At 40.1% G+C, this 26077-nt stretch overlaps 1 protein-coding gene and 1 non-coding gene across 3 annotated transcripts in view; one reads left to right on the top strand and one right to left on the bottom strand.

The window, feature by feature from the left end:
• Pccb (propionyl-CoA carboxylase subunit beta) overlaps nt 1-26077 on the bottom strand; it is a 94690-nt gene that overhangs the window by 16749 nt on the left and 51864 nt on the right. For both annotated transcript variants that reach the window (XM_003476736.5, XM_013159936.3), the window contains 2 exons: nt 25059-25167; nt 2916-3036 (listed from right to left, as the gene is read on the bottom strand). In XM_003476736.5, coding sequence (XP_003476784.1) covers nt 2916-3036; nt 25059-25167 — 230 coding nt within the window. The remainder of the gene's footprint in view (nt 1-2915; nt 3037-25058; nt 25168-26077) is intronic.
• LOC111753470 (small nucleolar RNA SNORA2/SNORA34 family) lies at nt 11065-11201 on the top strand. The gene has a single exon (XR_002788261.1). It is a non-coding gene; the product is annotated as a small nucleolar RNA SNORA2/SNORA34 family (small nucleolar RNA).

Below are 26077 nucleotides of genomic sequence, written 5' to 3'. Positions count from 1 at the left end.
GTTCAGAATAAGGCCTGGGACCCTGAGAGGGCAGTGTGTGAAGCTGTGAGTGTAAAGCCAAAGGTGCAGTGGAGAAGTCAGGTGTAGTGGAAGTCTGAGGCCAGGAATGTGGGTCATCTGAGGAAAGCTGCAAGGAGGGTGCAGAGCAGGCCCAAGAGAGGCGCTATGGGAGCTACAATCACAGGCAGTGCTGCAGAGCTACAGTCACCCAAACCTTTTGGAACTCACATCTTGTCACAGACTGCCTTGGCTGCTACACATAGAACTACAGGACTTAATATTTGCCCTGCTGGATTTGGACTTGCTTTGGTCCCATTCCTTTGTATCTTCCTGTTTGTACCTTTTGGAATGGAAATATCTAAATTGTGTCATTGAATGTTGAAAGTGTTTTAACTTTCTTTTCATTTGTACAGGGACTCACAGCTAAGAGTTGGCTTCAAATCTTGGAGGAGATTTGGACTTGGACTTTTCAGCAATGCTGAAACTGTTAGGACTTTGACAACTCTTAAGAGACGGACTAAATGCCTTTTTCATAAAGGAATGTCCATGAGTCTTTCGGGGGCCAGGGGCAGAATATTATGGTTTGTATCTAGATGTAGTTTCAAAGTCTCGTGTAGTCATAGGACTTTTTCTGAGCTGGCTGAATCTACAGTATGCGATACTGAGATTAAGGATGTGGGTGCTACACTTGCCCTAGAGCAGGTAGCTTGCATACAATGGAAAAAAGTCTGGTCTCTCTTTGTTGTTTTGCCACTTTCTGCACACTACGACTGTTTTCCACCAAGGCACCCCATCTTGAAGCTAGCCGATTATGTACTGAAACCCCTATAAAGAGTGAGCTAAATAAGCGTTCCTTCTCTTAACTTTGGGCTCTGGGTATTTTGGGTAAGCAATGTAAAAGTAACTAGGAAACCTGGTAAAGCTTCTTTAAAAAGCAAAACAACAAAGCTAGGCATAGTGACAGGCTGTAATCCTAGCTACTCAAGAGAATCACAAGGTTGGGGTTCCCTAGGTAACTCAGCAAGACCCTTCTCAAAATAAAATAAAAAAAAAATAGGCTAGGGATATAGCTCGGTGGTGGTGTCTTCCTGAGTTATTCCTGAGTATGGCGCAGGTGTATGGAGCTGTAGGATATAGCAAGGATCCTGGGGAGAATCACTTTGGGTCGAACTGTCAGACACACACTGGTGACTCTTCTGATATAGGAAACAGGGCATAGCAAAAGTGCCTGAAAAATGAGCAGTTACCAGATCCCACGGCAATGCCAGGACCCCTTAGGCAGAACTTCTCTCAAGCTCCCACAAGATGTGGACAACATAAAAGAAGACTAGACACCATGGGAAGCTTGCTCCCACAACAGCCCATGCTACATTTCTCAGATGCAGTGTGTACTTTTATTTTTGCTTTTACCTTCCTTTTCTCTTGTTCTGCCCAAGTTCACTCTGCAAGAGCTGGTTTCTTCCATACCCATTCACCCCACACACTGCAAATAAACTTTTGGCAACATTTTTGGCTTGTCTCATCCAATTCTTTATTCCAGGCAACAAAGGCCTGGAATACTGTTGAATAATGAGCCATTTATAAAGTAACCTACCTTATAACACTTTCTCCTACATCGAGAAGCTTTGCAGAGAACCCAAGCCAGAGTCTGCTCCACTCCACAGAATCACTCAGCAAATGACATCCCCTCAGCCTCCTCTCTCCAACAGGTTCTCAGGCCTTTCTGACACATTTGAACAGCCAGCAGCTATACTGACCCCTAAACTGTGCCCCAGGTGCAGGTCTGGCCTTTGTCAGGCCACAGTCCCATCTACCAACATCACAGAGAGCTCTATTCCAATGCTATTATGGTTCCAACTGATCGTGAGGTCCTCCTTTTACTCTGGCTGTGTCATTTATATACACAACCTCCCTGGCCGGGGCAGACCACTTGGACACTTCAGCCCTTAAAGGGCCACAAACAATATGCCAATTGTTTCTGGGCTACTTGTGTATCCCCTGCAGGGGACATGACTTCAGGGTAGCTTTGAACCAGTAAGGGTCCCCATGTGGGAGCCTAGGTTCAACCCATGAGGGTCCCAGGTAGGATGGTATGACTGAGGAACATCACTGAGGACAAACAGTCCATGGCAAAGCAGGGCAAGAAAAAGGCAGCCAGCACTGAAGTAGCAAACAGCAAGCAACAGGTAGTAAGTGGCTGCGGCAGCAGCACTCTTTCTGACCTTTGTACTCTACCCAGGCAACATTCCCCTAGGGCAGGTAGCACTCACACTTACAACTACACCAGACCAATCAGTGAACTAATCTAGTAATCACATACCCTAAATCCCAGCATCACACACTCTAGATTCAGCCACCTCTGAAAAAGTCCCACTTAAGAGTACATGAAGCACTGGGGGGACATCTAAACACAAGTCATAACAGAAGAAGAAGGACCAAGGGAGGTAGAAGGATGAGAAAAGGGGAAAAAAAGAGAACAGAAGGAAAAATGCAAACAAAGCTCTTGTAAATGGGGAGTGGAAGAAGGACTGAAGGGGGGGGGATGGGAGAAAAAAAATCAAGGAATCAAGACTATTATATATATGTACAAATCCCCTATGATGAACGTGATAAATATGTATGACAAACATGTACTAATAAAAAATGTAAAGTATTTACAATCCAAGTTTAGGAAACTCCAGAGTGTCTCTTAGAAAGTGGATTGTGTGGCCCCATCCCCTGCACCACAGCTACCCATCAAATGTGGCTGTGCATGCAGCCATCATGGCTGAGCCAGGGAGTCACACTGACTCTGTGCCACAACCTGCCCCCAGAACCCCCCGACCAGGGCAAATCCCCAAGTTGTTAGGACAGAGGGAACAGACAGAGACAAATCACTCCAGCAAATGGAGGAAAAGGCACTGGCCTCAGCCCACCTGGGATCATGGCACTCGCGGACAGGAGCCAGGTCGTGACAGCTGAGGGGCAGGTAGTTGAAGAACTCCCGGAGGTTACACAGGGCATCCACGTCATTCTCAAAAGCCCTGTGGGCCACACCTGTGAAGAAGGGCGAACACAATGGACCAGGGTGCCTGTACTTATACTCTCTTATCCACACAGTTGCCAGAGAGAGCTTAAATCATGCCTCTACTCCCTGGTATACTTGTGCTAGGAGCACACTTCCCTGACCCAAGGCCTTTGCCCCAGCCAGTCCCTCCCTGCAGTCTCCTCCCCAGCTACCCACACAGTCAATCTTTGGAATCTGTCCAGCTCTTACCCCCACAGTAAAGCCATCCTCACCGCCCTTTGTGAAATGTCCTAATGCCAACCTCTGCAACCCTCTTCTAATTCTCCACGCATGTATCATCTTCACATACACACACTACAGAATGTACTGGTTTACAATGGTTTCTATCTTCTGTTTCTTCCTCTAGACTATAAGCCCCTTATCAACAGAGTTTTGTGCTGCTGTTTTTCTGTCCACAGATGTAACTTCACACATAGACACTCAATGAAGATTTGCTGAATGCATACAAAGCATTTTCAGTGTGCCCATTTGGTTTTTTTGTTTTTGCTTTTATTTATGTGTTTGTCCTTTTGAGACACTGTTTCACGATGCAGTTCAGGTTGGCTGTGAATTCACTTTTTAGCCCAGATTGGCCTCAAACTCCCAACAACCCCCCTAGCTCTGCCTCCCAAGTGCTAGGATCACAGGCATGCACCACCACACCCAGCAATGTGACCATTGTTTCAATTACGAAGTATTTATAAGTTAGTACAACAGCCTTGAAAGATAGCCTGGCAATTCCTGGCAGTTTAAATACAGTTCAATCCCTAGTACCTTAAAAACCAAACAAATGGGGTCAGGGATAGAGCTTGGCAGCATGGCACCCATCTGGCAAGTGCAAGATTCCCAGTTTAAAAAAAAAAGACAAAAACCAAACAAAAGATAGTTATTTTGCCTAGAAATTCCACTTCAAGGTTCATACTAAAGAGAAATGAGAAAATATGCTTACACATAAAAAATTTACGCAAATGTTTACAGTAGCATATTTATGAAAAAGAAGTGGATACAACCCAAATGTCAATTGGTCAACAGGTAAACAAACTGTGATAAGGCGGGCTAAGTGTAGCTCAGCACTACAGACTTGTCTAACAAGCTCTGGGTTGACCCAGTACAGCAAAAAGAAAAGAATTAAAAGCCAGATATGATTGCACACACCTATAATGCTGGCACTCTGGAAGGCTGAGGCAGGAACACCGAATGTTCCAGCTCAGCCTGAGCAGGTTAACAACTCAACAAGACCATGTTTCAAAATGTACAAAACGAAGCCGGTGCAGTGGCTCATGTCTATGATCCCAGCACTTGGGAGGTTGAGGCAGGAGGATCACCACAAATTTGAGGCCAGCTTGGGCTACATAATGTTCAAGGCCACTGAATATATACCATGAAATTGTCTCAAAAAAACAAAAATAACTGATTTTTAAAAGGGCTGATGACATAGCTTAGTGCAAAGGTATTAGGTTCAATTTCTAATACTGAAAAAAGTAGTATATTATTATGCATTACAGTATTATGCAGCCATAAAAAGGAATGAAGTACTGATTCATGATACAACCTGATAAACTTTTAAAAATATGCAAAGTAAAAAACAACTAACCACACAAAAATACATGTTGTAATGATTCTATTTATATGAAGAGTCCAAAAGAGGTAAATCCATAGAAACGCAGAGTAGCGTCATGTGGAGCCAGAGTCCTTGGGGTGCAATGGGGTTTAACTGCTAGTAAATATAAGATTTCATCTTTAGAGAAATGTTCCCAAATTGTTTTGGAGAACTGTTACACAACTCTATTGTTTTTTTATTTAAGGAGAATAAGGAAAAAAAAACAGAAAAAGGGTACAAGTAATACAAAATTTAAAAAATAAACAGTAAGAAATCTCTATTTAATAGATTACGTATTCTCATCTTAGAAATAGTTGTTCAAGTTACAAATTTGAAGCATATAAAGTGGACTTTCAAACAGTGAGAGTGCAAACAGTTTTGTTCAATGATCCAAAAAACACTCAGTAATATGGTTATCTATCTTACACACTTAAACATATATGCAGTTATAACCTTTAGAGCACTTTCTTTTCTTTTCTTTTGTACAATGACAATTACACATTTTGGGTTTTATTACTCCCACAGTTCTTATTACTTTTTTTGAAGAGAGTAAAACCAAACGCAACATATCAGAACAGAGTCAGTCAAATCAAAAGGATGGACATAATAGATAATATAAAAACAAAATATAAGGTGATCAACAATGGTTACCATACTGCCTCTTGCTATTTTAAGAAGAATTGACAGTTATAATAAAACTGAACTAAACAGTAAAGAATAAAACCAAAGCACTGGAGACATTACAGGATTTTAAAAGAAAATAATAGTCAACCGGAAAGGGCATCATAATGATTCTTATTGTCCTCACAGTTATGCCTATACTTTTGAACTTGGTACTATCAAGCAAAGAAGAATAGAGGAAAATCAGTCAAAACAAGACGGTGAGGGCAATACAGGATTCCAAATCAAGTTAATAAGAAATCAAAGTAGGTTACTATAATGTATCCTGCTATTTTTATTTATTTTTCCCTTAATTAAAAAATAAAAAGAAAAAAGTAAATAATTAAAAATAAGGGAGATTGAGATAAAAGAGGGCATAACAACAGAACAGCGCAGGTCAAATCATAACCATTTAAGCAAAATAGTGTTTCACCACAAGATATTCTGACATAGAAATAGTTACCATAGTGTCTCTTTCCTTGAAATCTTTCAAGTATAACTTATAATGTAGCACCAAACATATCAAGACACTATAAAACCATTCAAGAGGATGACATTATTACAGGGCATTTAGAACTAATTGACAGAAAATGAACAATGGTTTCTATATGAATTCCTCATCTATAAAAGTTTTTGCTTATATTATCATATGTAATAAAATCCAATAAGATACAACCTTTTAAGACCAATGGAAACAGAAAAATATATGTTTGATGGGACTTCTAAACAAGATGATACTACATCAGCACTAGCTATTATGATGTCTTATTTTCTCCAAAATTGCTGTTCCTACCTTCCGATCTTCTCTGCCTCATTTCTGTTGAGCTCTTTTTCTGTCATTTGTTGTCAGTTTGTCTTCTCCATTTCGCTTTCTGCTCCATTCATTGTGGCCTCTCTGCCACTATTTCTGGCATCTTGGTATTTTCCTTTTTTAGACTATCCTGCAGGTATTCTCTGTAGAGTTGAATTAGTGGTTGCAAATTCCCCTAGTTTCTCTTTATCTTGGAAGCACCTTGTTTTTCCATCAATTTCTAGGGACAGTTGTGCAGGATATATCAATCTTGGCTGGAGGTTATTATCTTTCAAAGCTTGAATTATTTCCCCCCAAGCTCTTCGTGATTTGATGGTTTGTGCCAAGAAGTCTGTTGTAATTCTGATGGGTGTTCCCTTGTAAGTGATCTGTTTCTTGTCTCTGACAGCTTTTAATATTCTGTTCTTATATTGGATTTCTGGAATTTTGATTATTATATGCCTGGGTGTAGCTCTGTTTGGGTTGTAGGTGGCTGGAGTCCTGTATGCCTCATATATCTGAGTATCTTTACCATTTGCCAAATTAGGGAAATTCTCTTGGATTATTTCTGTGAATAGCTTTTGTAGTCCATTTGTTTGTGTCCCCACTTCTTCTCTTATGTTCTTAATTCTTAAGTTATAGATCCTCTTATCATCTTCTAGTTTTTGTATTATTGCTGTTTGTTTTTTTGCTATTTTTAAGAAGTTTTTCATTTCATGCTCCCACATTACAATTCTGCCCTCCAGTTCAGATAATCTGTCCTTAGTTTCTTTCAAGCTGTTATGCCAGTTTTTGATAGAATTTTTAGTTTCCTGGTAATCTCTTTGAACCTGCTTTACGTATTCTATGTTTTCTCTATCTTCTCCATGAAACAATTCTCCCCACTTTTTTTGTTTTTCCATTCCACCATCTGTTTTTTCTTGGGCGGTGCTTAGCATTTCTCTAACTATTCTGCTTATGTCTTGCTTCAGGTCATTAATAACTTCATTCCTGAACTCGTCTATGAGGCTCTGGAGATGGCGCTTTATGTTTATTGGTGCCATGTCTACTATTGCATGTTTCTCAGGATTGGGGGCCGAGGACCCTTTCTTGTTGCTCCCTCTTCCCATATTCTTTGTTCCTTATATTTAAGCGTGTATAAGAGGCCCAGCTTTGGGGCTGGGGATTTAGCTCAGCGGCATAAGCGCCTGCCTTGCAAGCAGGCAGTTGTGAGTTCGATCCCCAGTACCAATAAAAAGGAAAAAGACAAAAAAAAAAAAAAAAAAAAAAAGAGGCCCAGCTTCCTTCCCTGTTGGCCACAGTCTGTTTGAATTGCGCCAGCTAGGTGTTCCCGCCCACCACAGTGGCACCAGGGAGACACAGACCTGGGTAGCCTATGGTGGGCCCACTCATCCAGGTCAACCTACTGCAGGCTTTGCCGCTAGGGTGCACCTCTTGGCACTGGGACCTGGGTTGAGCTAGCCTATTGGGTCTCAGCCAACAGCGGCTCACAGGCCAGGCACTCCCCACCAATCCTGCTTGAGTGGGGGGGGGGGGGGATATATGACTGAAGTCACTGCAGCTTCTCGTTCCGGGTAGTCTGCCCAGTCTGAGTATGTCCTCCACTGAAGCCTCCTTCTCTATGGAAGGCTCGCAGTTGGCTCACTCACCGCAGGTTGATGCAGGGCACCTGGCCAGTCCTGCTCCAAACTCCTTTCAACACTTTCCACTCTCTGAGCTTTTGCGCCTCTCTCCCCGATGTGCCGACCAGGATGTAACAGCAGCTGCAGATAATTCAAATTGCCGTTTCCAGTGGCACGTGTCCGGCTTCTGTGCTGAGACCTTATCTGTGCCTGCTATATCACCAGGATTACGTTTCCAGATGGTTTCTCTTAATTTAGTTCATTCCTGGGTCAGCAAAGAATGCAAAGAATACCCACCTTTCCTGGGACTTCCTGCCCGGCACCATTCCTAGATTTCAAGTGTGGTTTCTCAGAGAGCCTCAGAGGCTGCTGCTATCCGCCATGTTCTTCCGGTTCTCCAACTCTAACTATATTAAAAATCACTGAACACTAAGTAAGTAAAATACATGGTGAATTATCAAGAGCAGGAAGAAAGAACAAAACAGCAAAATGCAAGGCAGATGTGAAGAGCACCTCTGAACCCTTCTTCAAGCCCAGAAAGGATACAATTACCTGCTCCTAAAAACAACAGCTACGCATGGTACACATATCTGCGATCCCACTACTAAGAAGACTGAGACAAGGAACAGCATAAGTTTGAAGCCAGGCTGGTCAACTTAGCACGAATCTGTCTCAAAACAAAATAAAAACCAAAGAGGCTGGAGATACTTAGTTCTGTATGAGAGAACTTTTCGAGCATGTTCATTTGATCCTATGTTCAATTCCCAGAACAGCAAAAAAAAAAAAAAAACCTGAAATCATGCTACAGAAGAAAAGGTAGTGGCACACATTACATTCACCACTTTAAGCTGTCAAGTGAAAGAAACAGGGTACATAAAAACATGTATATACATATGGTATAAAAACATGTATATACATATATGTATGTGTGCTCTGTCATCTCTGAAACACTACGGGGTATAACCAAAGCTCAGTGGTGACTATCTGAAATGATGCAATTTCCAGTAACAGTAAGTTTTATTCCTGTATTTTCTATTAAAAACATTAACACTTTTGAAATAAAGAATTGGACATTTAGTCAAATGAGAGATATAACCAAGACTCAACATATAACCCAGTAAGAAAGAACTGTCAATGACACCTGAGACCAGAACACAGTGGGAGACTACAGTGGTGGACGGGAAGGTAGCCGTACAATTTCAGACCTCTGGACTGAATGGAGCTGATGGATGACAGGAAGAAATGGGTCAAGACTGATGCCAACCTGAGGCAAGAAGGACAATTTCTGTGTTTAGGAGTTTAAGAACGATGACTTTATTAAACAACATATTTCAGCTAAGCATGGTACCTAATGTCTGTAATCCCAGAACTCCAGAGGCAGAGGCAGCAGGATCGCCCTGAGTTCAAGACCTGCGTGGGCTATATAGTAAGTTCAAAGCTGCCCTGAACTATAGAGCAAGACCTTGTCCCAAAAAGAAAAAATAAATAAAAATCACATTTCATCAATATACATCTCCTCTTATAAAAACAAGTCTATTTTATAGACATTAAGAAAGAAAAGCTGACAATTAGATAATTACCCAATGCTTTAAACCATAGTACAATGCAGTTCAAGAAATCAGTCACACCAGGATCCTCTTGTTTTAAAATCTTGCTGGGAAGTAATCTCTCCTACCTTCAGTTATACTGCTTGCTTTGTGGCAATCATTTCACAGCATGATGCTTTTTTTCCAAGAAAATACAGAATTGCAATCATTACTCCAACAGCAAATATGTCTTCACTAATGTGAGAATCATTCCCAGCTCTCATCAATTCTATGCCTTTTGGTAGAAATAAGAACTTTCTGTTAACAATGATGACTAGTCTGGGGCATCACATAACAGTAGGGTGCTTGCCTAGCATGTGTGACTCCCTAGATTAGATCCACCATGCCACACATGCACACCCAGAAGACCAATGTCACGAATGTATGGGTCAGATAATTACATCAAGACTATGCCACCCAGTGGGAATAGGTGAAATCTCACTAAGACATACTCTAAATCCGGGAAGGGGGTGAAGGGGAAGGATAATAAAATAGATTTTTGTAAAAGTTCAACTCACATATATCAAGTCATTACAAAAACTATCTTTAAGATTATGTAAGGAATATCAAAGCATACTGGTGTAGCTTAGTGGCAGAGTGGTTACCTAGCATGAGGAAAGCCCTAGGTTTGATCTCCAGCATGGGGAAAAAAAAAAATCAATGTATGAGATATGACCCAAAAATACAGTGTCTCTCTCTGGTGAAACTAAAAACTTTGAATAGGCACTTTGCTCCTAATTATCATTATAAACTTGGAGACCAACATGGAGAAGCAGAGAGGAGCAGCAAAACACAGCCTCTATGGAACCTGGAAATAAGATACGCGGAAAATAACTTGTTGAAGAGAAAAACAAAAGAACTCCAGGAATCAGGAGGGAGCTAACAGGAAAACTAGAAACTACAGAGAAGCTGGAGAAACATAGCACAACTCAGAGAAAACAATGAACCCATCTAGAAGGCTCACCTGGCTCCTGTGGGCTTGAGGTAAGCCCAGAGAGGTCTGGTAGCACTCAGGAAAAACAATGAGCTGGGCTGCAGCAAGAAATACCCACAGTTATGTTAAAGTACAGAAACAGCATGTGGTGTTTTCCTTACTCTGAAAGTGATTCCTTCCATAAGCCAGGCTAGAGATGAAAACAGTACAGTGAATTACAGAGGGTTTAATTGGGAGCCATTTTGAGGATAAGTTAACTGTTTAACACTGAGCCACAGAACACAGAACAACCACACTTCAGGGTTCCTGGGGTCACCCTACCACAGTGACTGGGTGGGAGATGACAATAAGAGACAGGTGCAGAGAGGGGACAGGCTAGAAGAGTTTAAGGTAAGACCAGGAAGAAACATGGGTGATGAGAAGCCACAGCAAGCATTTGTGGCTTTCAAGGGTAGGTAGGTCTGAAAGTGCTGGCTTTAAGGCTAGCAGACTGTCAAAGCCTGCTCCACTGCCAACATTCAGGACAGAACTCTTTAGTGTTCTCCTTCGCCATCTACCAACATGAGCACGTATACGGCTTGGCTTGGACAGCTGCCACAGCCCAGGGTGTACAGACAGAGGAGTGACTGAGGTAAAGGGACACCTCATAAACATATAGCTCTAGGCAGAGAAAACCATAACTTACAGCACACACTGTGACAAAGAAAGTGGGAATGGCTAGAGTATGCACAGTCCTAGGTCATACCCAATGACCAACCATGACCAGTGGGAAGGGTAAGATAGGGTTTAGCACTCACACCAAAAATGTGAGTGTGGAAACAAACTAGTGGCACTGAATCAAGGCCGGAAGCTTCCTGATGGTATTGGTTTCAAGCAGAAGCCTAAAGAGATGTCTTTTTATAGTCTGTTGGCCATTTCAGAACTTGGGCAGTAAAATGGTCAATTCATTAGAAAGAAACAGCTTGAAACACCCCCCCCCCATGCCCGGTGAGTGGCTGTGAGTGTTGCAGGCAACAGCAGCCCAGGATAGAAGCCTCCGGCATTTACTGGGACCCACCCTATGCTGGGACCTGGAGCACTGAGAAATCAAGCAACCCCCTCCCGCCCTGGTGATCAGCTGTGAGCATGGCAGGCTGTGGTGGTCCAGGATGGGAGCCACCAGCGTTTACTGGGACCACCACCATGCTGGGACCTGGAGCGCTGGGAAACCAAGCAACGCCTTCCTGCCTGGTGAGCAGCTATGAGTGTGGCAGGCTGCGGTGGCCCAGGACAGGAGCCACGGGTGTTTATGGGACCTGTGCTATGCTAGGACCTGGAACGCTGGGAAATCAAGCAACCCCTCCCTGCCTGGTGAGCGGCTGTGAGCATGGCAGGCTCCAGTGGCCCAGGATGGCAGCCACTGGCATTTACTGGGACCACTGCCATGCCAGGCCCTGGGGTGCCAAGATACCAAGCAACCTCTCCCCACCCCCCTGCCTGTTTTATTTTGTTGAACTTCAATACACATGAAAATATAGACAGCTATTTTGAAGAGAACAAGGGACTCTACTACAGCCATTAGTGACTTCCATATTGTCTAGTTTTGAAGATCTAAAACACCGTCCTCATTCTGTTCAGTTCAGTTTTATACTACATTGTTTTATATAAATTCTCTGTCTGTGAAGACATGGACAATTATTTGGAAGAAAACAAGAGACAATATGATAGATAGTGAAGATCTCAGGTTGTCTAGCTTTGAAATTTATATCTCTTATATTTCTTTTTAATGTCCTATTTTGTTCTGTTTTGTTGTGTTTACTTTTACCCCCTTTAAAATAAAAAAATTAAAAATGTGAAACTTTTGAGAGTTGACATGATGATGCAAATGGAAAATCATTTTTTCCTTATTATTGGAGTCTTCATTTATTCTAGGCAAGTGCTGTACCCCTGAACCACATCCCTGGCCCACTCAAGTAGAAAATTCTATACCTGATCTCATCTGACAGGTCTCAGGTGCTCTAAAAGTCTAAACTCACCTTCAGTCTGTGTGTATAACACATACATGAAACATAAGTAAATTTTAAGTTGAGATTTGGTCCCTCCCCACAAAAAAACAACAAAAAAAATAGGTCTTAGTAGTCACTATTTCACCCTGTCTCTGATGAATTCCAATACTGCAGACTCTGGAAAGAAATCACTCACTCAAAAACACACACGAATTTTTAATTCTTTTTTTTTTCCTTCTGTATTTCCATTTCTTTTTTTTTTTTTCTTTCTTTTTCCTGTTCTTTTCTGTTACTTTGGTCAAATTCTATTAATTTCCTTTTACTCCTTAATAGAATTCTTTATCTCACTTTTCACATCTCACCCTTCTTGTCCTTATCTTTCAAATTTTACTTCTTTCATTTTCCCATTTCATGCCCCATCTAGCTACTAGTATTACTATTAAACTTTAATAATCTTTAGATAGTTAACTCTTTGAAATCACTTGAAATTCTACTGTTAATGGTGATAATAGCTGTTGCGGTTAGTACATAATTATTGTATTTCAATATTTGCTTTGTCTTTATGTCTATATTATACTTACAGACCTCAACTTTTAATGGTTCTATGGTATGCCAATATTCAATATGTCTTTGATTCTATTATTATTTATTTTACTGTTTCCAGAGAGGCATATTAATTGGTTTTCTCTAGACACCAACATCTGGTTTTGGCCTGTTTCTAGAGAACTGGGTGCTAAGCCAATTTCACTGCACTCTCTCCACCCAAATTAACACAGGTGGTTGGATCTTGGGACAGAGACAAATGCTTATAGTTAACCACGCCCAGAATGCATCACTGAAAAAGACACTAAAGAGATCACCACATTGGCAACAAAGTCTTCTCACTACAATCAACACACAAACCTCAGCACATATACACAAAAAACTAAAATGTTGAGTATTTTAATTTTTTGAAATCCATTAGAGGAAAAGGTGCATTGCCATTATTCCCCACACAGCACTTTCCGTTTCAAACACATCATTCTTGTCACTTGTGATTTCTAAGACTTTTTCTTTTAAAAAATTGTATCTGTACATGTTTACAGTGCAGAATCATCCCATTCACCATGAGGAACTGGTACATGTACCTAACACATCTTAATTCATTTTTCATTCCTTTTCCCTCTCCTTCTTCCTCACTCCCTCCATCTCAGGTTCACAACCCATTTACAAAAGATCTGTTTGTCCATTTCCAATTATCTTTTTTTTCCAATTTTCTTTTATTTTGTTATTTATACTTTGGAATTCTCAAGTAAGATAAATCATGTCTTATCTAAGCTTGAGTCATTTATTTCACTTAAAATTAAGGTCTTAAAATTACATCCATTTTCCTACAATTAACTCAAGTTTATCCTTCTTCACGGCAGCATATACCCCATTGTGAATTTATTTCTCCATCTGTTGGTGAATATATAGATTGCTTTTAAGACTTAGCTATTATAAGTGGTACTGCTGTAAACATGGCTGTGCAGGAGACTTTTTTGGGAAAACACCTAGAAGGAGAATAGCTGTTTTGAGTGGAATTTCAAATTTTAACTTTTGGGGAATCTTCATAAAGATTTCCACAGTGGTTAGTTTATATTCCCAACAATTCAGAGGGGTTCCTTTAATGCTGCAGCTTTGCCAGTATTTGTTATTGTTCAATTTCTTGATGACAGTCATTCTTTCTGGAGTAAGATGAAATCAGGGTGTTGTTTTAACTTGCATTTTCAAATTGTTGCACATTTTAGGCATTTTTCCATGGATTTATTGGCCATTTCTACTTTCTGCTGAAAAGCATCATTCACTTCAGCTGCCTAATTTTTGACTGAGCCTTTTGAGGGTCTAGTATTTTTAGTTCTTTATATACTGTACAGTAATTGTCTAAGGTACAGCTGGCAAATTTTTTTTCCATTCTGAAAGTTGTCTCTTCACTCTAATATTTGTTTTGCTGTGTAGAAATTTTTTTATTTGATTCCTGATGCTATTGCTTGCACAGCTGGGTTTCTGTTCAGAGAAGTCTTGGCCTATACCTATGTCTGTGAGAGTTTTACCTGTTTTCTATTCCAGTACATTGTTTTTGTTTTATTACTTAGATTTTTGATACATTTTTAGATTAGTACATGTTAGTAAATATGGGTCTAGAATCAATCTACTGCATGTATATATCAAGCTTGCCAAATCAATTTGCTAAAGAGGTTATCTTTCCTCCAGTGCACAGTGGCCCCTTTGTCAAAGATTACATAACTGAATGTGCCTGGGGTTGTTTCTGCATTCTGTACTCCATTCCTTAGATTCATGTGTTTGTATCCCTTTCAGTTTTTATTTTTTGAAGGGAGGGCTTCACTGTAGCTTTCTATAACTTGAAATCTAGTATTGTGACTCCTGCTACTTTGCTTTTGTTGCCCAGGATTCCTTTTGTTCTTCTGGGTCTTTGTGGTTCCACATGCATTTTAGGACTATTTTCTAGTTCTGTGAGAAATGCTTTTGGCTTTCAGATTGCAACTACATTAAATGTATATAAAAATTATGGAAGTATGACTATTTTGGCAATATTAGTTTTGCCTGCCCAGAAACAGGGATTATCTCTCCATTTTCTGAAGTCCTCTTTGATCTCTGTTTTTCAGAGTACTATAAGTTTTAACTGCAGAGGTCTTTCATTTCCTTGGTTAGGTTAATTCCTAGTTAGCTTTTCTTGATGCAACTATAGATGGCGTCACTACTAAATTCTTCTCTGTGAGTTCATTAGTGGTGCATAGGAATACTATTGATTTTTATGTTGAATTTGTGCCCTTCTGCATTGCTGAATTTGGTTATTAATTCTAGCTAGAAACTCTTTTGAGTCTTCTATGTAAAGGATCATGTCACCTGCAAATGATAATTCCACTCCTTCATTTCCTATACACAGCCTTGTTTCTTTCTCTTCCCCAACTGCTCTGGTTAATGTTTCAAGAACTCTGTTAAACACAAGAGGTGATAATGGACATTCTTGTGTTAGTTTTCATGTTAAAGGAAAAGCTTTCAGATTTTCCTCATTTAATATGATGTTGGCAGTAACTTTGTCATACATGGCTTTTATCAAACTGAGATAAATTCCTTCTATATCTATTTTGCTTTTCATTCAAGAGAATTTTGAATTTTGTCCAAGGCTTTTTATGAATCTACTGAGATGATCATATGATTTTGTCCTTCTGTTTATATGGTGTACTAAATTTAGTGATTTGCATATGTTCAACAGTCCTTGCATACCTAGGAAGAAGCCTACTTGCTCATGACATATGATCCTTCTGATAATTTACTGCATTTTGTTTGCCAATATCTTTGGGATTTTTGTGTCTATTTTCCTTAAAGAGGTTGGCCTGAGCCAGGCATGATACTGTACACCTGCAATCCCAGCACTCAGGAGACTGAGGCATTATGATCGTCGGCCTGCACTACATGGTGAGATCCTATCTCAAAAAACCAAAAATACAAGAGGTTGGCCTGTAGTTTTCTGTACTTGGATCTTGTCTAGTTTTGAAGTCTGGGTAATGATAAATGTCAGGAACGCCTCTGTGAATATTCCTTCCCTTTCAATTCAGTTAGAGTTTGAGGATAGTCATTAGATCTTCTCTGGAGTCTTGCAGAATTCAGCAGTGAATTCACTGGGGTTTTTTAAGTTGGTAGTTTTCTTTTTTACCTCAACTTCATTGCCTATTACTTGATTTTTAAGGGTTTTTAAATCCTTTTGGTACAGCTGATAATTCACATGTGTATAGGAATCTGTCCATTTCTTTCCCAATTTATAAGAACACAGGTTTTTGAAGTAGTTGTTAGTAATCTCAATTTGTCCACTGTTGTGCTTTTACCATTTTTATTTCTAATTGCTTTGACTTGGTTTTTGTTTGTTTGTAAGACTGGCTAAGGGTCTGTCTACTCTTTCAAAGAATCAGCTCTTTGGTTTACTTTCCGTGTAATTAATTTCTGCACTGATCTTTACAATTTCCCTCTGCGTGCTAGCACTGGATTTGTTCTTGTTTTTCAAGGTTAGCGACAGTGAACGTTTTAGAGATCGATTGCCCAAACTGCAAACTAAAATCCACTTAATTATCACAAAGTGCCAACACTGCACTTAAACATGTGGCTCGAATACTGACAGTGAGGGCTCTGAGTGCCCACTGCGGCACACGTGCTACAGTTTTACCAGCCCTATTCTAGCACAACGAAGTACATCATTAGGTTACTTATTGTGCTTGCTCTTCCTCTGATGTAAGCATTTCACGAGCTATAAACTTTCCTCTTAGGGCAGTTTACAATGTGTCTTGTAGGTTCTGGTGTTTGATTTTAGAAACGGATTTCTTTCTTGATTTCTTCTGTGATCTACTGGTTACTGAAGACTGGTTTAATCTGCACGTATTTCCATACTTTCTGTGGTTTCTTTTGCCATTGATTCCAGTTTCACTGCACTATAAAATGGTAATATGCACAGGCTAACCACAAGTCTTTGCATTTACTTAGGCCTGTTTTATGAGTCAGTATATGGTGTACATTGAGAAAGCTCCAGGTGCTGCTGGGAAGAATGTGCTTTCGGTTGCTGGGTGTCACACTGTAGTTTTCTATGAAGTCCATTTGTTCAAAGCTGTGGATCAACTCTGACTTATTATTTTGTTGTTTTGTTTGCCTAGTTCATTTATTTGTGAGGGTGGGAATGGAGGTTCTCCACTATAATTGTGTTGAAATTTATCTGAATACTTTATTCCCATTTTTTAATGAAGTTAGGTGCACAGATGTTTGGTGTGCATATATATATTTATAACTTCTATCTCTTCCCTTAACCAATATGTAGTCATCTTCTTTCCCCCTTCTAATCTGTTTTGGCTTGACTTCCACTTTGTCTAAAAATAGGATAGTCACTGCTGCTTGTTTTCATTCATTCATTCATCCAATTTCATTGGATGAAATTTTGTTTCCATTCTTTAATAGTCTTGATATTTATTGTAGTATTAAATGTATTTCCTCGGGGCTGGGGATTTAGCTCAGCGGCATAAGTGCCTGCATTGCAAGCAGGCAGGCGTGAGTTCGATCCCCGGTAACAATAAAAAGGAAAAAGACAAAAAAAAAAAAAAAAAAGTATTTCCTCTACACAGCATACCATTGGGTTTTGTTATTTGACCCAATATTGCAGTCTGTATCTTTTGATTGCATAACTGAGACCATTCACATTCAGTTATTACTAAAAGACTAACTTATTCCTGTCACTGCATTATTTTCCTGTTGCTAATTTCCATCTTTCCCACTTTTGTATAGCTGTTCAAATTGCCTGGTATGTACTACATTTAAAACTTTTAGGTGTTGCTGGATCTTTCATCTTTTTCTAGGATATTCTTGAGAATTTTTGAGCGCTGGTTTGGTGATCTTGAATTTCTTAAAATGCTCTTTGTTACAGAAATGTCTTATTTGGTCATCAGTTTTGAAAGATAATTTTGCAGGACATAGCAGTGTAGGTTGGAAGCTGTCTGTTTTTAAGAGCTGGAAGCACTTCTAAGCTCCTCTCACCTTTAAAGTTTGTGTTGAGAAGTCTGCTGTAATTCTAATTGGGCATCTGTTATGGTTTGTATATAAATATTCCCCCAAAGCCATATGTGGTCACAGGTGCAGTTTTTCAGAAATGGACGATCCAGGTGTGTGGTGCTGGGGTTAAGGATACGATGCTAGGATTAAGGGCGCCCCATCCTGGGTGTGAGTACCCTGGATGGAATATAAAAGCTAGAAAGAAGGTGTGCTGCTGTTTTGCTAGTTTGCTGCTGGCTGCCTGCTACCTGCCCTGCCTTGCACGGACTGTTCTCCTCTGAGATGCCCCTCTGCCACGTCACCTGGCCTTAGAGCTAGCTGACTATGTGCCAAAACCTACAAAATGAACTGAAACAAAACTTTCCTCTTTTAATTTGTGGGCATTGTGCTTTGTGCCTCAGCAACAAGAAAAGTAACACAGAAAATATCTTTGTAAGTGATTTGTTGTTTTTCGCTAACAGCTTTTGAGATTCTGTCCTTGTGTTGGAATTCTAGGACTCTGACTATGATGTGTTGTGAAACGGTTTTCTAATTGTGCCTATTTAACATTCTATATGCCTCAATTATCTGTCTGAGTTCTTTTCACACCTTTGAAAAGTTTCCTATTATTTCTGTAAACAGGTTATTTATGCTACTTGTGCTGCCCTTTGATTTTGCACTAATTCCGATTAGTCTGGTCTTTTTTATGTCATATACAGCTACCAAATCCATCTTAGTTGCTTACTTGTAGTTCTTAAGGTGTCTCTAAGTATGGTTACTTACACAAGCCCTGTCTTCTACTTCTGGCACTGTCATTTCTGCTGCCCATATTTTCAACAGAATTTTTTAATCTCCTAGATTTCTATTTAGCACTTATTCAAGGAATCTAATTCTTTACCAAAGTGGTCATTCATGTTTGGTATTTTTTTATCTCAGCTATCTATTAAGACCTCCTATAAGCTCATTGGTCTTTTAAGCCCATTATTTGCTTATATATGTCATGTTTGAGTTTACTGAGCTCCTTATTTCGTCTGTCTTTGTCTCCTCTTATCATTTCATATAATTCATCTATTTGATTTCCTCTCCATCAATTGTCCCGTGGGTCAGCCTTGGGGTACCTCGAGGTTTTTGGAAATATGCTCTTGCCTTGTTTTCTCATGTTTCTACTGTTTTCATTTTGATGCTGTTGTTTTGTGCTCAGGCCGTTGGCTGATGTTAGTGGAAAGATTTTGTTGGAGGTACTGCAGTCTCTTTAGTGCCTTTTCAGGTGACACACTGGGTACGGCTAACTACAGGCCTTTGCCTCTGTGCTAAGATCCAGTCACCTCCATTAATTTGGGAGAAAACAGTACAGTGTAACTGGCCTAGTACCCCATTCTCCAGTAATGAGCCATGGTATTGTGGATAACACAAAGACAGTACAGCTATTGGCATACAGAGAAAACCAAATAGCAAAAACTAGCCAACAATTAGCAACTACTAGTAAGAGTCAAAGGCAGAGTGACTGCAGGTACACATAAGACACACTGAAAGTTATCACTGTACCACCTTTAACCACACAAAAGAGATCTTTAATTATAGACACAAGGGAAAACCAAATATTGACATAAAATAAATATCTACCAAATGCAACACTATTAACAACAGAAGACAATTAAAGAGTGATAGCACAAAGTTACCTAAATATCTAAAGATTTATAAAGCTTAATAGTAATACTAGTAGTTGGAGTGGGAAATGGGAAAATGAAAGAAGCAAAATTTGAAAGATAAAGATGAGGAAGATAAGGAGGTGCAAAAAGGGAGACAAAGGATTGTACTGAATGATAAAAGAAAATTAATACGCTTTGACCAAAGTAACAGAAAATAACAAACAAGAAAAAGAAATTTAGGACCTGCGTGTGCAGTCCATCACTACCAGCGCCGGCCCTCTCCCTAGTCAGGCGCCCGACCCAAAACCACCGGCATTGGGCGAATGGCTTCCCGGGCATCGTGCCGAGCGAGCCAGAGAGGATACCCATGCAGTGGCAGCATGGGTGCACGCATTTGGGCCCTCGGCTTTCTCCTGGTGACGCTCTGCCCGGTGCAGAGAACATGGTGGACAGAAAACAGCAGCCACGGAGGCTGAGATTGCCAGCTTAGAATCCAGGAATGATGCGGTGTGAGGAGTCCTAAGCAGGGGAAGATATACCCTGCCAACCCAAGAATGAACTAAGCTGAGAGAAACCAACTGGAAATGCAATCCCGATGCTATAACAAGAACAGATAAAATCTCAGCGTGGAAGCTGGAACCCGTGCCACTGGAAGCCGTGATTTAAATTTCCTGCTGCTGCTGCTGCTGCATCTGAATTGGCACAGCAGGGACAGAGAGGCGAAAGCTCTGAGAGTGGGAATCGGCAAACGAAATTGAGAGCGGAACTGGCGGGGAGGCCTGCATCGACCTGTAGTGAGTGACAGGAACAGGGACCCCTCCATAGACTAGGAGGCTCCAACACATGACATTCTGGGACCGGGCAGACTAGCCAGAACAGGACGCTGCAGTGACTTTAGTCGCATATTCCCCTCTCAAGCGGATTGGTGGAGAGTGCTTAGCCTGGTGACGCCGCGGATTAAGATCCAGTAGGCTAGCCCAAACCAGGTCCCAGCAACTGGCGGTGCACCCTAGCAGTGAAGCCTTCAGTAGGTTGACCTGGAGGGGTGGGCTCAGCAGAGGCTGCCCAGGTCTGTGTCTCCCTAGTACACTGCAGTGGGTGGGAATACCTAGCTGGCAGATTCAAACAAACTGTAACAGACAAAGAGAAAAAAAAAACTGGGCCTCCTATATACGCTTGTATGGAAAGAACAAAAAGTATGGGAAGAGGGAGCAATAAGAAAGGGTCCTCAGTCCCCAATCCTGAGAACACTGATCCAGGAAAGGTAAATGCAAAGGAGAATGAAGACAGAAAACATGCAATATCAGACATGGCACCAATAGACATAAAGCGGTATCTCTGGAGCCTCATAGATGAGTTCAAAAATGAAGTATTTAATGAAATAAAGCAAGAAATAAGTAGAATATTTAGAGAAATGCTAAGCATCGCCCAAGAAAAAACAGATGGTGGAATGGAAGAACAGAAAAAAGGGGAGAATTGTTTGATGGAGAAAATAGAGAAAACATAGAATACATGAAGCAGGTTCAAAGAGATTACCAGGAAACTAAAAACTCTATTAAAAGCTGGCATAACAGTTTGAAAGAAACTAAGGACAGATTATCTGAACTGGAGGACAGATTTGTAAGGTGGGAGCATGAAATGAAAAACTTCTTAAAAATAACAAAGAAACAAACAGCAATAACACAAAGGCTAGAAGATGATAAGAGGATCTATAACTTAAGAATTAAGAACATAAAAGAAGAAGTAGGGACACAAACAAATGGACTACAAAAGCTATTCACAGAAGTAATCCAGGAGAATTTCCCTAATTTAGCAAAAGGTAAAGATACTCAGATGTATGAGACATACAGGACCCCAGCCACCTACAACCCAAACAGAGCTACACCCAGGCATATAATAATCAAAATTCCAGATATCCAATATAAGAACAGAATATTAAAAGCCATCAGAGACAAGAAACAGGTCACTTACAAAGGAACACCCATCAGAATTACAGCAGACTTCTCGGCACACACCATCAAATCTCAGAGAGTGTGGGGGCAAATAATTACAGCTTAGAAAGATAATAACATCCAGCCAAGATTGATATATCCTGCACAACTGTCCCTAGAAATTGATGGAAAAACAAGGTGCTTCCAGGATAAAGAGGAACTAGGGGAATTTGCAACCACCAATTCAACTCTACAGAGAATACTGCAGGACATTCTAAAAAAGAAAAATACCAAGATTCCAGAATCAGTGGCAGAGAGGCCACAATGAATGGAGCAGAAAGCAAAATGAAGAAGACAAACTGACAACAAACGACAGAAAAAGAGCTCAACAGAAATGAGGCAGAAAAGGTTGGATGGTAGGAACAGCTATTTTGGAGAAAACAAGACAACAGAATAGCTAGTGCTGATTTAATATCATCTTGTTTTGAAGTCCCATCAAGCTTTTGTTCTTCTGTCTCCATCGGTCTTAACATGTTGTATCTTACTGGATTTTATTATATATGAGAATATAAACAAAAACTTTTATAGACAAGGAGATTATACAGAAACCATTGTTCATTTTCTGTTAGTTGATTCTAAATACCCTGTAATACTGTCATTCTCTTGAATGGTTTTACATTGTCTTGATATGTTTGATGCTACAGTATACAAAGTTATACTCAAAGATTTCAAGGAAAGAGACACTATGGTAACTACTTTTATGTTGGGATTATCTTATGGTAAAACACTATTTTGCTTAAATGGTTATATTTTGTCCTGCACTGTTTTGTTGTTATACCCTCTTTTATCTCAATCTCATTTTTTTATTATTTACTTTTTCATTTTTATCCTTTTAATTAAGGGAAAAATAAATAAAAAATAGCAGGATATATTATAGTAACACACTTTGATTTCCTATTAACTTGATTTGAAACCCTGTATTGCTCTCACCATCTTGTTTTGACTGATTTTCCTCTATTCTGTTTTGTTTGATAGTACCAAGGTCGAAAGTATAGGCAAAAACTATGAAGTCAATAAAATTCATTATGACACCCATTCTGGTTGTCTATTATCTTCTTTTGAAGTCCTCTAATGTCTCCAATGTTTTGGTTTTATTGGTTTTGTTCTTTACTATTTGTTCACTTTTATTATAACTGATGATATAGGCAATTCTTTTTAAGATAGCAAGAGGCATTATGGTAACCATTGTTGATCACTTTGTATTTTGTTTTTACATTATGTATTATGTCCATTCTTTTGATTTGACTGACTCTGTCCTGTTATGTCACATTTGGTTTTACTCTCTTCAAAAAAAAAGTAATAAGAACAGTGGGAGTAATAAAACCCAAAATGTATAATTGTCATTGTACAAAAGAGAGGAGAAGAAATTGCTCTAAAGGACATAATTGCATGTATATTTAAGTGTATGATAGATATCCATATTACTGAGTTTTGTTGGATCATTGAACAGAACTGTTTGCAGTCTCACTGTTTGAATGTCCACTCTATATGCTTTAATTTTGTAACTTGAACAACTATTTCTAAGATGACAATATGTAATCTACTAACTAGTGATTTCCTTCTGTTTATTTTTTCTAAAATTCTTATAACTTGTACCCTTTTTGTTTTTTTTTTCTTTTTTCTCCTTAAAATTTAAAAAAAAAGAAACAGAAATTTAAGAGCAAAGGAAAGAAAAAAGGAAAAGGAAACAAACCAAATCCCCTAATTACGAAAAAAATGAATTAAAAATTTCTCTGTGTTTTTGAATAAGCGGTTTCTTTCCAGAGTCTTTAGTATTAGAACCTGCCAGAGCTGAGAGTGAGGTGGAAAGTCACTTCTAAGACCTATTTGGTTTCCACACTCACGTTTTTGGGTGCGATGCTGAACCCTGCCCTGTCCTGCCTTTTCCTCTAGGTATGGCTGGTTACTGGTGTGTGACTTAGGGTTGTACCCACCCACCCTGGCCATTCCCACTTTCTGTGTCACTGTGTGCACTATAAGTCATGGCCTCTGCCCTGCCCACCTCTAAGAGCTGTCCGCTTATGTGCTCCCTTAGAAGCCCTCTGCCTGCACACTTGAAGCTGCAGCAACCATTTAACCCAGGGTGTATCCCTCACGTCACCAGAAACAGGTCTCTGGGGAGGTCAGCTTTCCACACTGAGTTGTTCTTTCCTTGGCTTTGTGCTCTCTTTTTCCAGCATCTCTGCACTTTCTAGTTCTGTTGTGTGTGTTGCTGGTTTGTTTGTCAGCTTCTCCTGACACCAGGAGATGTACTTCTTTTTTCTCTTCACCAAGTTATTTTACAGATGTCTCAATCTCAGATCCTGGAGAGGCTGCATCACCTGCACTTTCTCAAGTAGATCGGAAGTGCTCTTTCATGAGTGTCTTTAACTGTGCTTTGATGGCTACCTCCATGTCCTGAATTGATTCAAAACATTTACCTTTCATGGTCTTTCCAATGTGGGGAAGACCTAGAAGTCACGTGGTGTAGCAGGCCACCCCAACTCCAATGTTCTGATGAGCCTGCCTTTCTGTTGGATGTCATTCAGCAGCAACACTCACTGTACTTTTGATCACTGCTTTAAAGACTCTCATAAAAAGACTTCCAGAACTGCTTCAGAAAAGTGATAAGAACAATGAATGGAACAAATATGCTCAAAGTCAGGGAGAATATTTTGAGGGGGGTTAAGGGCGAGGTGTGTTTTACTGTAATAAATTTTTAAAATTTAAACATTCACTGTATAGGGGAGAACTACCAGCAGCTCCTGAGATCCACGCCATGTTGGAACTTAGGACGCTGGGAAACCAAGCAAGCAGCTCCTCTCCCTGGTAAGCGGTGGCAGTGTGGCAGACTGTGGCCCTTCCAGGGGGAGAACCACCAGTATCTCTTCAGATCCATGTCACGTTGGAACTTAGGATGCTGGAAAACCAAGCAAGCCGCTCCCCTCCCTGGTAAGTGGTGGCAGTGTGGCAGACTGTGGCCCTTCCAGGGGGAGAACCACCAGTGTCTCCTGAGATCCGTGTCATGTTGGAACTTAGGACCCTGGAAAACCAAGCAAGCAGCTCCCCTCCCTGGTAAGTGACTGCAGTGTAGCAGACTATACTCCTCTAGGGGGAGAACCACCAGTGTCTTTTGAGATCCACACCATGTTGGAACTTACAAAGCTGGAAAACCAAACAACCACCTGCCTCCCTGCTAAGCAATAGTGAACCTACTGGTGCACGGCCTAGAATCAAACATCCCACTTCCCCTACTCCCCTTCTCCTGTCCTCCCATTAGCAAATGGGAACCAGAAATCTGAGCATCTCCTGGGAGGTTGACCATAGCAAATAAGGGGGATTTCCTTCTACCATCTCTTTGAAGACAAATATTTTTTATTACTGTTTTGCTCTATTCTGATTAATAGTACTACTCTATTCAATATTCTGTTTTGATAAGTTCAAAAAGAAACGTTCACTGTATATTGATTATCACTTGTATCAATAGCCTATGTTTAAGACATTTTAGACACTAAATTTATGTTTACCATTGTATTTGTAAACAATAAATTATACCACAGTCTTCTCAAATTAGTTGTCAAATAGTTAAAAAAAAAAAAAAACTCACGAAACCTCTTTGGTGATGCCCTCTTTGTACTGCCCAAAAACAGCCACCCTCAGGCCTCTCACCTGACATGGTAGTGTGGGTCTTGGCACCACCAAGCTCCTCCTGGGTGACATCCTCATTGGTGACAGACTTCACCACATCAGGGCCAGTGATAAACAGGTAGGAGGTGTCCTGAAATCAGATTTCCATAACAGTCACCCTCAGGTCACCAGAGCTGCACAGACTTAAGAGTCTGCTCAGCCAAGAAGAGAAATGCAGAGAAGGCTAACACATAGCTGGGCTCAATGCACCTATCCAAACTAAACACTCAGGTTTTCCAGGCCTTGTTGTCTACTTAAAAATAAAATCTTTGTTGCACAGTTCTATCTCAGGAAGTTAACACACAGGGCAGTTAACATCCCAGGATCACCCATCTGACAAACACTGTAACACATGGCCCTGACAACTGCTGTGTACTGAGTGCTCCCCTAAACACTTCATGGAATTGTGTCATTAAAACCTAGATGCTATTATCACCCCATTTACAGATAGGGAAACTGAGGCACCAAAATGGTATGCACTCCATCACTTTAAGTGAAGCCACTCTAAAGACACTGATGTCAAAGCTTTAGTGTTATGAGAGGGGGTGACAGGGTTTTCATTTTCAGTTTCTAATTTACAAATAACATAGCACATAAATTAAAAATTTTATACAGAAGATCAGGGGACACTGTGGAAAGTAAGTCTATGTTCCAGCCCGTATTTCCAAACTTCCATCCATCCTCCTCTATGAAACAAATACTGTTAGTTTCATACCTATTTTTACAACACACTCATGCATACATGAGCATATATTTTTTTCTCATTCTCTTATAAACAGTTCCTTTTCAACCCAAATACTTTTCTATAATGGAATCACTTTTCTCATAAACACTTAGGCTCAAATTCCCTTCTATTAGAGCATAATACTACAGCTTACAAATAATTTCATATCAGCATAGTGGGACATGTATCATAACTGAACAACTGAAATTGTTTCTAGTATTTTACTAACACTCAATTCTACAATAACTAACTTAATAACTTACTACAGTCACCTCTA

The sequence above is a fragment of the Cavia porcellus genome, unplaced genomic scaffold (assembly GCF_034190915.1).
Source record: "Cavia porcellus strain 051 isolate PalLab524CR breed Dunkin Hartley unplaced genomic scaffold, mCavPor4.1 scaffold_5, whole genome shotgun sequence".
NCBI classification, from domain to species: Eukaryota; Metazoa; Chordata; class Mammalia; order Rodentia; family Caviidae; genus Cavia; species Cavia porcellus.
Note: the sequence above shows the minus strand (reverse complement) of the source record. Positions and strands in the feature narration are given on the sequence as shown.